Source organism: Ptychodera flava, chromosome 7, assembly GCF_041260155.1.
Source record: "Ptychodera flava strain L36383 chromosome 7, AS_Pfla_20210202, whole genome shotgun sequence".
NCBI classification, from domain to species: Eukaryota; Metazoa; Hemichordata; class Enteropneusta; family Ptychoderidae; genus Ptychodera; species Ptychodera flava.
The window spans coordinates 15,914,816-15,927,959 of NC_091934.1; the positions used below are offsets into that span (position 1 = coordinate 15,914,816).

The 13,144-nt window shown below is 35.4% G+C and overlaps 1 protein-coding gene across 1 annotated transcript in view; it reads right to left on the reverse strand.

Moving 5' to 3' along the window:
* The window catches only part of LOC139136864 (protein sidekick homolog), a 311,194-nt gene that overhangs the window by 4,290 nt on the left and 293,760 nt on the right, over positions 1 to 13,144 (reverse strand). Inside the window, exons 3-16 of the mRNA XM_070704701.1 lie at positions 11,290 to 11,535; positions 10,830 to 10,971; positions 10,059 to 10,252; positions 9,186 to 9,355; positions 8,743 to 8,890; positions 8,081 to 8,166; positions 6,949 to 7,072; positions 6,240 to 6,338; positions 5,431 to 5,566; positions 4,889 to 5,034; positions 3,775 to 3,945; positions 3,240 to 3,398; positions 2,650 to 2,934; positions 1,567 to 1,911 (exon numbers count right to left, since the gene is read on the reverse strand). Of these exons, the coding sequence (XP_070560802.1) occupies positions 1,567 to 1,911; positions 2,650 to 2,934; positions 3,240 to 3,398; positions 3,775 to 3,945; positions 4,889 to 5,034; positions 5,431 to 5,566; positions 6,240 to 6,338; positions 6,949 to 7,072; positions 8,081 to 8,166; positions 8,743 to 8,890; positions 9,186 to 9,355; positions 10,059 to 10,252; positions 10,830 to 10,971; positions 11,290 to 11,535 (2,451 nt within the window). The remainder of the gene's footprint in view (positions 1 to 1,566; positions 1,912 to 2,649; positions 2,935 to 3,239; positions 3,399 to 3,774; positions 3,946 to 4,888; positions 5,035 to 5,430; positions 5,567 to 6,239; positions 6,339 to 6,948; positions 7,073 to 8,080; positions 8,167 to 8,742; positions 8,891 to 9,185; positions 9,356 to 10,058; positions 10,253 to 10,829; positions 10,972 to 11,289; positions 11,536 to 13,144) is intronic.

The window sequence follows — 13,144 nt, forward strand, 5'->3', positions numbered from 1 at the left end:
GAAATGAAAAAAAGGAAAAAACATTGAAATATGTTCAGGATGAACTTAAGGGTCATATTTTGAAGAGACTCAAAATACTACCATGTAGTGATGTTATTGTTTGGTGCTCCTTATATTTGTATTTGTAAACAGTTCAAGCATGGTGTAACATTTTTGCCTTGTTAATTTGTCCGCTGCCAGTGTCAAAGAGGTCACTCGGTAAGGTCATGCCAAAATAACATCAACACGTTCACTACAACTTGTATACATTTTCAGTCAAATGATGAGATTGTCTAAAGTTTGCACAAAACAATAAAACATAATGTCTGAGCGTGTTCTATATCACAGCAGAGTTTACTCAAAATTGATATGAATAATGATAACGTATAAAAATAACCACGAATACATAGATGGATGTGAATTTGACTGCTTGATGGCAATGCCATCAGTATTGTTCACACCTGGATATTTCCCATGTAGTTACGGAAATGTATAATAAATGGTTCTGACCAACGGGTTTTACACAGCGGTATTGTTTTATGCATAGGACTGGCTACTCCAGTACACAGCGGGGCCAGGTTTGGCATCGGGTCAGCTACTTCTTGGCAAGCCTTTTACATGCTAAACACAATGTAATTGACAACTTGAGGCTACACACGTTTCAATGCAGTTGGGCTATAGGGTTGGGATAAACCTCCATTGGGTTACGTGTCCAGGGGGGAACTATCCTAGAATTGTGACTGCAGCAATTAAGGCTATGCTACGTTTCAATATGAGTGCCTACAACTAGGACTGTAGCAAGGCTATGCTAAGTTTCTATATGAGTGCTAAAAATTGCCTTCAAGTGTGGCTTGATTACTCATTAACAAATGAGCCCATTCTGCATGAAAGGCGGCTTTTTGGACCCTCTGTGTTCTATTGAGTGCACAAGATCATGGAAATGTAATTGCCTCAATGTACGCTACGAATGAAGAACATAGCGCAGCATTATATATGGATCTCAACTTTAACCATTATAGAACATATTGCTCACATTTTAGGGAGGATTATGTCAGGACAGAGGAAAAAAACAAATAATATTGGCAGTCTTGGGATGGGGAGGGAGATGAATACTAGAGATGGAAGAATTTACAAACAAATAAAAGAAATGTTTAAAGAAGATAATTTCACCAAAATTGATAATTCCCTATATAAATGCCCACACGGCTGAAGCATTGTGATGACAAGTTTGTGAGGAAGCTCATATGAAAACATTACAGGACTATTTCTGATATGATAAAAGATGTTCCTTCAATGTAAAACAAGTGATGAAGCTCATGAGTTCACTTGGTGCAAAATGCGGGGCGAATTAGGATTTGTTTATGCAAATTATATTAATGGGCGTTATTTTGTTATTAACAGAGTATGGTAGTGATTCCTTATCAATCAATGCGGAATATTTATGTACCTTGCGTCTTTCATAGTGTACATGAAATATAAGTAATGACTTCAGAGACTGTTACTGAACAAATTAGGGTTCACAAAAAGATATTTAAGAATGGCTCGAGTCAAACTGGCACAATTGAATGCTTGTCACAAACAACTTACTTGGCATAAAGTGACAGAGAGTTACTGGCTGAGATGGATCACTCATCTTGCTGATCAACATTTTGCCGTCATTGATGTTGAAAGCTTTGGTAGCAAAAACAAACTCCTCCTCATCTTCAAAGTTAGCGCAATCCACTGAAATTTGGACAACATTCCCAGTCTGTTGGTCAGAAGTTCTTTGGCTCTCACATTCTCTATAGTCGCCATGAGCATTGCTGCTTTTATAAAAGATGACATATTTCAAATGTTCAACAGGCCCATTGGGTTTCAAAGGCTCATTCAGCGTAACAATAACTTCACGAGATGACTGCAATTTCACACTCGGAGGATTTGGTTTTCCAGGAACTGCAAAAGACAAATTACCAAAAACATAGTCAAGAATATGGATTGAAATGTAATACATGGCCTAGAATGTTTACCCGATTTCTTATTTGTCAGTGTTAGATTCAAGAACTGGATAAAATGCCTCGAACTAGGACGTCATTGATTTTTGCTGAAAATTTATCAGAGAAAATTGATTTGTTTAAAAAAGTTGTTGTCTAAACTTTACCAATATTTGAATTTAAAAATGGCCACTATCTTGTCTTAATTATCTATGTAAAAAGTTAAATTTTGCATTTCAAAAAAGTAGGATTAAATACAGGCCTTTGCTTGGATCATGAACAGTCTCTATCAAATACTAGCGCACCAGTAAATGTAACAAACCAAAATGTTACAGGTACTTGCTTGACCTGATTCATTGTAATTTACCCATATAAGAAGATACAGAATGGCATCAATTTTGTCGTTCTGAATTATAATATATCTGTTCCAACTTCTGAACAAATAACTATACATTTGTCATTGTTGTGAGGTAAAAGGTAGGATTGCTATTCTATCAATCATTAGGCGACGAAAAGCATAAAACCAACTCAATGTAATTTTTCGTTCAAAATGCAGCATCACATGTTCGAATGTGCCAAAAGTGATGTTTTTCCAAGAATGTCAGACTATGTACTACCTTAATTACCCTTGAGAATTAAAACGTTAATCATATTAAAAGGAAAATAAAAATATATGTAAAAGAATTTCACATGAACTCACCACCAATCAGGGTCTTTGCATATATCTCAGAGGAAAAATCGCTACATGGAGAGGTCACTGCACTGGTGCATGCTTGAACTTTGATGGTGTAGTTTATATAACCTTGCAAATCCTTAAGAACTATCCTGATCTGGTCCGTTGATTTAGATCTATCATCGTTGTCGATCTTGTAGTTTACAATATACTCTTTAATCATACCATTGGGTTCCGATGGGGCTTTCCATTCCAGACCAACCTCAGTTGAACTCTGAGAAGTTACACACACTTCCAAAGGTGCACTTGGAGCTGAAAAGAAATTATCTCTATGCAGTATATTCACAGATTGTTGCATCATCATATCTAACATAAGCAATTGTAAATTTGTACTAGACTGGACAGTTTGCCTAATCTGTTGATTTTTAATCACACTAACTGATTAAAAAACATTGGCTTAAAAACCATATCAATAGAAGATATCCAGCAGTATTTCTATAAATACTGTGAAATCGTCAACATTGATAACAGAACAAAGTCCTTTTCTTTTAACAGTCAAAAAGTTTAGAATCCCAGATTATCAAACCATTGCAATACTCATCAGTTGAAATGCTTACTTCCTTGTGCAGTTCTGTTCCAAGTAACCGTACTGTTTGGACCTGCTGCTCCTACACCAGTGTACGCTGCCAACCATACTGCGTAATGAGTAAACGGTTTCAGATTCTCAAGCTGTCTTGTAACCATGGCTGATATATTCTGGGTCTTGGTGTTCTTGTCTGCGCAGATAACGAAAAACCCTTCAATAATTCATGTCCTTATTTCACAGACTTGTTGAAGCTATAGAAATGATTCACAATTGGCTCTTTTTTACAAATATTCATTATATCTGACTGCGTAATGTTCATCTCAAAAAAGTACTAGGCATCTGCTCATCATTAGCCCGAGAAGATTTCAAAATCGTGCTCTTTCATAATCTGGGATAAACATTTCGGAAAGTTTATACCTTTCAATTTTCAGAGAAAAACATGGAAGAGAAAAGTAAATTCTCTTTCCAAGAGCTGTCAAAACGTATATCTTGATAAACGATCCTGATAAGAAGCTGAAAATGAGTCCCTGTGCACCTACGTTTACATATTTGGAGATAATCATTACCTGTACAGGACACTGATGTGGACACATTCTCAGCTTCACAGAAATGCAGAATATAGCCTCTTATGACACCATTTCTTTCGTCCAAGCATGGTGGCTGCCAGGTTACTTGAAGACTAGATGGCTCATCATCCATAGGCACGACTTGAATATGTGTTGGTGGGCCAGATGGTACTAAAAGGAGGTGCAATTAGAGAAATGGTTGTAAATTTTAGATTTGTGTTAGTGAGTTGCTGCATGACTCATGGAAGAATCATGAAAGAAAAGATAATTTGATCGATAATCATGACAAGAATTGAGGAAACTTATGGCAACTTTCACAATATGATATGAAAAACTTTAAGTGCCTATATTTTCATTGCATTTCACATGGTGTACATGATTTTTGAAGTAAATTTCTTGCCTGCACTGACTATAATCTTAGGCAGAACATTTACTTTGAGTTTGATTTTGACTGGGAGTTGAAACGAGAATATTGGAGTGAAATTTTTACCCAAATTAGTTTGTTTCTAAAATCTCCTAGTGCTCAATCTATGGGTAAAACAGCAAAAATCTATCAAAACGATTGGAACTAATTTGGAATAATTGGATGGTGAAGTAAGGTCAATTTCACCTTCAAATGTAACCTCATCTGCTTTTCTTTATGAGTTACACACTTGTTTTTATGAGTAATTTATAATATCGCTAAATTCAGCTATATGGCACCTAACATTTTTGAGAAATTTGGAAAATATGAAAATCCAATTATCCCAAATTAGTTCCAATCGTGTTTAACATATTTTCATGACTGAAATCTTTTTTAAATTAATGTCTTAAAAAGCACAATCATTTGGGCTGTACAAGATATGCTGTTTCCTGATCTCAGTCAAGTCAGTCTTGCTTAAGACTAGTATTCAGCGGTTTCCGATGGCTTGTGACCAAATTCACCAAATCATACGAAATGTGCACTGCATAATGAAATCACCCATTTAAGATCATACAGAATCATATTTATCTCTGCCAGCAAATGATCTCTGTATGTTACAATTACAAATTCCTCGGATGTTATTAATGAAACGTGCCAAAAATGATTGACAGGTTGTCATTTATTAAAGGAACACTTTTGAAATAAACTAACTTCCTTCCTCCGTATATTGAAAGATTGCCGGTGAGAGACCTCCACCACCAACAGCCGTATACGCCTGAACGTAGAATTCATACAAAACATACTCTTCCAGACCTTTGACTTCATACTGAAGCTTCTTGGTTGAACCATCTAAATTCCTAAACAGAGAATACAGATTTTACAAAAAAAAAATTAACATCATTATGTAGAAGCATTTGTACAGAAATCCTCATTCCTCGCCATAAATACAGCATTTCTATCCTACTCTCGATATGTCGACGTTCTGCTGATCAGCTGGTACTAATTTCATTAATTATTGTCATTTAGTAATGGTAGATAACTGAGATTTCAGTATATAGCAAGATTAGATGTCAATAAGTGAGTGCATCCGTCTACAAACAGAACTTGTACAAGGTATGTGACACGTTGTCAAAAGCTGATGCATAATCACGTAAAACTTTACATACTATGTACATCAGTCTCATATCAGTCGAATATCCTGTATCTTTGAAGGTTGTTGAAACAAGTTAAAAAATAAACTGCTGATAGCTTACAATTCTGAGCTGCTACTTCTCCAGTAAATCTTGTACTTTGTGATACGCCCTCGTGGATATTGAGGACGCTCCCATTTTACCCGTACACTGTTCTTGTCTATGGCGACAGCACTGAGATTAAGTGGTTCACTTGGCGCTGAAATCAAAACAAATACGACAGATCAATTGAGGCTTGCCCTTTTTCAAGAGTTTTCTGTAAATACGGATGCACCCAACGTTATAAACTTATCTTTTTGGTGTATATGCATATCCCCTAACTCAAACTGTTAAATGTCTTCTTGGTACTTGTTTATTCGTTGTCATACTAAGAATTAGTTTGTAAAATCTAGACGCAAAGCCATCACGAACAATATAACCCAGTGGGAGATTTTTCTTGTTTGTTAAAAGACACATGGAAACATTGTGCTAACGACATGTGTTACCATGCCAAAAAATCTGAGGGACGATAATTTTTTTTTCTTCTGAGGCTTCATTGAGAGATAATTACCTTTAATTGAATGTGTCTCTGATATTCAATTAATATATTAGTATGAGAGAAATGATTTCTTATGGATTGACTGTGAGAAAACCAAATTATCACCAATTGACAGGATCCAATTTCTTACAGATATAGAGCGCGAAAATGGATTTCTTGACAATTGACCGCAAGAATACATTATTCTCACTTGCCTAGTGTGAAAAAAACACACCTTTCTTGGCCAAAAAGTGAGAAACTCCGTTTCTTGCTATTGGCATCTGCCGTATCTTCTTTATTTGAGACCCTGCCATTGCAAATATTTGCGGGTAAAAGTAAATACACACAATCTCACCTTGTGCAAGATCTAAAATAGTCAGTGAACTTGGTGGTGATGAGCCTGCATTATTGAACGTTACAACTTGAATATTGTACGATGCATACTTCTCCAACCCTAAAATACAAAGAAAAACAGAGACAAATTACTGGTCGCTTGTATTTTGAAAATATGACACCATCAAACTTTGATCAATCACTTCCTGATTACAATTTTTGGCTTACATGAATTAACAATAAAAACCTTGACTAAAATTTATAATGGAACCTGTAAGTTGGTATAAACTCAGACTTTGATGCTGTAAGGGATACAGTAGAACAATCCATCGAAAGAAGAAAGTATACTGAGGATTCATTCTATACAATCAGAGTGTTGTGTACATGACAAATAGTATACCACACATATGATTAATGTAAAGCTACGACATACTCAGATCACGATATCAACTAAAAATCCAGTAATATAAATGGATTATTTCAGTGCTTTTGTAATATTAAGAACACCTTGTGGAGTAATTCAAATACATAATATATCTTGCTTGTCAAACACAGTTATGCACTGCGAAAGTGAGTAATGTAGCCTCTGTTGCATCAGTTTCGGACTTTGGGAGAATAGAAGAATTGTACACTAAATCCGACAACATTCTCCCAAACATACTCAGTGGACTAGATGAGGTATATACATTTATTATACAACATTGTGATACAAATTGAAAAAGTAGTTTTACCTTGTAATTCATGAGACGTGGCGTTTGCAGATGCGTTCACTAGTATCTTGATATTTTCACCTTCTTTACTCATTGTAATAGTATATCCTAGCACTTCACCCTTCATTTCTCTGACGCCAAGTGGCTATGATAAAGTAAACCATATATTGTAAAAATGTCAATGATGGCTTCAGGAAATTTCAAGAAGCTATGTTGACACTAAGACTGTGTAGCAAGTATTGGCGATATTCATAGTGGACCATTTTCTGTTCAAATGGAACAGACCAACGCGCCAGTACTTTTAACGTGCAGTCATTCTTTTTGTATTCAAATATGAGTAAACACGCGTTATACCCGCTTCCTATAGAAAAAGCCACGCAACCAGTGGCACGAAATATTTGATGATTTTATTACACATGATGATATGCATATAAGTATATACTGAAGGTAGTTTGCAGCTCGAAATTAAAAATCTTAAAATGTTGCTCAAATTTTCCGTAAGGAAACATTTCTTTTGGGAATCACGTATAAAAATCAGGTTTCTGTGCAAATTTTCTTATCAGAGAAACAAATGACCTTAAATTTGTCTGTATTTAAAATTGAAAACGGCCACAGTCCCTGTGTTAACTGTATTATGAAAAATAACACTTTTCATTTTCAAAAACACTTTAAGATGATGAAACTTTATCTCACCGAAAAGTAGTAGATCAAAAATGAACTGTACAAATAAAAATCAGGTTACTTTGCAAATGTTCTTACAAGAGAAACGAATGACCGTAAATTTGTCTGTATTTGAAATTCAAATTGGTCACCATCCCTGTGTTTCTTATAACTCTAAAACGAAAACTTACATTTTCCATTTTCAAAAACAGTTTAAGATCATGAAAAGTTGTCTCACTCCTCGGCTTTAAATGAGCCACAAAAAGTGGTAGATCAGAAAAGAATTGCAAAAAAATTAGAGTCCGAATATCTGTTCCAAGGCGCAGAATTTCTACCTTTAGGGTCACATCTTTTTTCTTCGTGTGATATGGTGCCAAGAGAATATATACAGGTTTAAACATTGTACTGGTCACATATATGGATATGTGTTTGTAAACAGGACATAGGAAACTGCTATGTGCATGTCCTTCCTCTTATTTTAAGTGATAATTACCTTCCAAAATACTGTAACATCTCTCTTGCTAGATTCATTAGTGTTGTCCATATTTTTATAGCTGATTCCCAAATGAGAGATGGGTGCTGATAAAAGAAAAAACACAGGTGTATGATGTACTTATTGGTTATCAATATTGTAAAGCTAGTTTCTTACACAGATACATACAGCAGATTCTACCTGTATAACTGTACACATTGTGACAGACCACATAAAACAATGCTTTTATTGGTAGAAAAGCTTCTGCAAATGTCTGTCACACGTACCGTATACAACTTTGTAATACAGATCTGGCATGAAATATTGTGAAAGGTGATTGGTGACAACTGCTCGCCATTGTTTGTTACACTCAGAGAACATTCACGACTTTCAAATGAAGGATGTGATAGACTACTGATATAAGTACATGTATATTACCCGAAACACATCAATACTCAATTTCAATACAGAGATTGTAGTGCAGCGTAGATAATTCTAACCTAGCAAGTGAGTCGTTGAGTAATTGACTGAGCGCTCTCACCAAATGTGGCTAATTGGTCAGACTCCCTAGCTAGGTTGTAATTATCCACGCCGTGCGGAGATCGATCAACGCTGTTATCTAATCCTGTGTGACTCTAGAAACTACCAACGGATTTTAAAAATGCTTTAATATCATTGTTCACCTTGTTCAAGAGTCCTCACAATGACAATATCAGACCAATCACTCCAGTATTTGTACTGCCATCTGAGGCCAGCAGACAGCTGAATGCTGTAATGGGTATACCCTTCAAGTTGGCACACTCTTTTTTCTCTGGATGTTTGTGTTATGGGCTATTGTTGGAAAAGCAGAGGATAAGTCCACTAAATGGCCAATCATAATTGTGTGTATTAGTTTCCCGTACTAACAACAACATCAGTATAAATACAACGTTCTGTTTATGTATTGATGTATACTGCAATTAACACATCTGAATGACACTCCAATGGACTGTCATTTCCAATTGTCCATTGCAAAAATTCATGATATCACTATGTAGCTCATAATGAACTCTATTCTATTGCTGATCGAGTTGTACCAATACATTTTTAGAGGGTATACATGCATTTACTAGATGTGCATACGTACATTTCCCCATTCATCTGTATCCCATTCTGAAGTATATCGCAGTCTATACTGCAATGTGAAATAGCCAAAATGTTCTGGATGCTCCCATCCACAAGGGTAGTCCCAGTTAACTGCAACACATGTTCCACTCTCAGCAACAGCTGTGATGTTACTTGGAGCAAATGGTACAGCTGTAGATTAAGTGATGATGCTATGCATATTATTTACTCTCATTTCATGGGCAGAGAAAGAAATTCACACAATGATGAATTTCCAGTGAATATAAGGAATAAAGGGGCATTGAGGTAGACAGATATGATGTACATGTTGGTATTTAGTTATACACATACTACCTAGATGTCAGTAGTATATCCATGTGCAAAGTACGCCAAATTACCAGACTAAAGAGTGTTTCTAGACTCCAGAAAATTTCACACATGATATGCAATTATGTAGAGCTGTCATGGAGATATTTCAAAAAGTCCCAACAATAACAAATGCAGACTACACATATACAGGCTGAGTCGAAAAGCTGAACACTATGTACATGTATTTCAACACGCTATAGGGAGCAGAAGAACAAACTATAGTTGACATTGAAAACAAAAATAATGGTGTAAATCATCAGAAGTTACAACCCTTTAACTTTGATGATAGCAATAACAACATATGACATCGTACATGTTCTCATGAGTTGCCACATTACGAAAACCACGCCTGAGTGATATCAGTCAATATGCCATATGTTTCACCTCCGCTACAGAGCTGACAAACTGCTAATTTAGAGGGAATTCACAATTACTAGTTTCGTGTAAAGATTGTTCAACATTTCTAATTAATCAGTTTCATTACAGATATTTCAAAATCCAGTCAAAGTTCTGACACATACTGTACCTTGACCTTCTGGATTAAAGTCGATCCGAGTTGTAGCAGTGCCTAGCGCATTTTCTGCAGTGACAGTGAAATCGTGCCTGTTGCCGTGGTGGTGATCGTAACCGTAAATAAAGCAGGAATGAGTGTAATCATGGAGATCAGAGCAATTCACAGAGGTAACCGTGTCTGGACAGGCTGTCCAATGATATCCAGGACTGAAAAGACATGATTGTACGGCTTTAGTGAAAATAATTTCAATATACCAGTTGTGTTCTTATAGTGGCCAGCTATAATGTGATTTCTGAAAGCACTGTATTATGTAAATTACATAAAAATCATAATGCAACTATTCTTGTGATTTTGGGCTCTAATTAGGTAATTATGCATTTGTGTTAGATTATGAGATTACTTTTTCGACCAACAGTCAGATTGTGCTTTTAACTTATAAGAATTGGAATGTGAATAAACAAATCCATACTTTCACCAATTTTGTCAAAATGTTACATGCAATGAATGGTGCCTAGTACAAATGAAAACAATCTGTTTACATTGTATGTCTTAAGCATTTGGTGTTTTGGCTCTTTTGGATTTAACTTTGACAGTGTTCACAGTGGTTTTTGTGCCCTGACTTAGGATAATGTGAATGTATTCCTCACCATTTTCCCACACAAAAATGAAAATAAAAGCAATGATGCGATTGCTCATTATAATGCACGATTTTAAAAATACAGATACAATTTGTGAACAGAGAAAATGCAAAGATTATTCAGCATTTTCAATCTGACAGCTTACCTAGATGGTTCTGCATAAAACCCCTTGTACATCAATGTACTTGTTGTTGGAATATTAGTTGGGCCACCATCGTCCCATGTACACAGTATGTCCACTGCATTGAATGAGAAACATCTGAAAGTGCTCAGAGGATATGGCTTTTCTGTAGAAAGAAGAAGGAAATAGACATGGACATCATTACAGTGGCCAAAATAAAACCGATGACATTTTAAACAGGTGTTTGGAACAAAGTGATGACCCACATGTATTTGTCAAGGCTTCACTGGTAAAATTTCTAGGTATTAATTTGCTCGGTTACATTTTCATGATTCTTTAATAAAAACCAACAAAATACCAAAAATGTGTGTCTCAAAGGTTTTAAAGGCCTTCATCTTTTAAATGTATTCGTGTGTATCCATAAAATACTAGCCTAGCACAATTGGACCCCATATATCTTACCAGAATATAGGGTACTACTTACCCCCAACTTGTATCTGAACAGTTGCAAACTCTTCACTCAAAGCACAGGAATAATTTCCAGCATTGCTAAAATTTGAATGTGGAATGACCAGCTGGGACAAATCTGCAGAGATTCCAGTGTATTGATTTTCATTTATGGGATTGGAATTGAAAAACCACTGAATTGACAGCGACGAGTGAGAAAGAGTGGTGCAGTTGATCACAATGGTGTCTCCAACTTCAAATGTCGCCTTTTGCGATGTAATATCTGAAACAAGAACAAAATTTACAGAAATCAAGATGGTTGTAGAGTTTGGAACACGTCTTTAACAGTTTGAGTACAGAACAATTATATTATTACCAATTTAAATACAAACATGTTTAAGGCTTTAAAGGTATACTGTCAGCTGTTCAAAATTTCGCCACAGTTACCATGTAAAGAGAAAATCTAACAATCACAGATTTTCAGCTGGTGGTCGCTTTTTAAAAAGCGCCCTAACAAGGGCATCTTGAATAGCAAGAAACGCCCGTTTGACCATATATCGGCATACTTAGATTACAGGTGACTGTATACTTTTAAGTAAGTAATGGATTACACAATGAAAATTCATGCAGATTGTCATTTAAAATATTTTAAATGTGGTAAATGACAAGGTATCTGGCTCCTGTTTGTGGAAATCACATTGAAGCCATTCTATCGTCAAATTATATGCCTTATATAAGAGCCAATCTATTATACATATTTGATAATGATTGTGATTTACAGAAAATGCCAAAAAATCATAATGACAAAAATGCAAAGTATCAAAAACACATTATGCTGGTGTTTGCCAGTGGATTGATATTGACGTTTGAGAATTTGAAGAATCTTTGGATATCAGATGTTCACTTTGTAAATTTCAAATATAACGACCCAGCAAAAGTACAATATTTTAAATTTTACTTGCACAAAGCCACCCTGCAGAATACAGAGTCAATACAGATTTAACTGTTAATTGTTTCTCAGTGATTCAAGCCCCTGTAGTTGTAACTCTTGAAATTTGTTGACCTGGTCTCTGGTTTTCTTTAAATTCTACAAATTTAAGGATATAGTCCTCTACTACTGAAAAATTGGACAAGTAGATTTAAATTTTAACCGTTAATTTGATTTCCCACCATTTTTAATAACTGGTAATATTACAAAGAAAATAAGCATATGATATCCCATTGGAAAACATTAAGCACTATGCATTATATTGGACTACTCTTTGTTTCTCTGAAGATTCCAATGCATATATGCACGACGTACAGTGTTTTTGCTTTATTTGCATGAGGGCGCCATATTATGTTTGGGCAAACGTTTATAATTTATCTTGCTCAAAATTGCACATGTAGTCACAGTGGACAATTTATTATACTTGTATAAACATCCCTCAATGAGTACATTCCCTTGTTTTACTTTGGAAGTAAAATAACAAAAATAAGGCTAAAAGATACAGCTATTGGGCATTTAATAAATCCCTTTGGTTGCAGTGTTTTATTTTGGAAGTGTCAACAAATGTACAACTACTGCAACAACAAAGCTTGTTTTACTATTATCGGAGTGAACTTACGTAGGAGTAAGTAAGATTGGAATTCTCAAAATACACTAATTATACCACTGGTAAACTACAATCAGAGGACTTGCATTTTTGATACATGTATTGGTAAATACTTACCAAGGCTTGCCTCTGCTAGCATATTAGCATACAGGATTATCAAGGATAAGCTGGTAGATAGAGTACAGATAGTCATGACCGTGTATGGTATAGTCCTTGAAATGCTCTGTAGTCTTAGATTACCAGTTGTTGTCTACAGACTATAGAGACTGTCAAAGTGTAAGGAAAAATAGCATACAG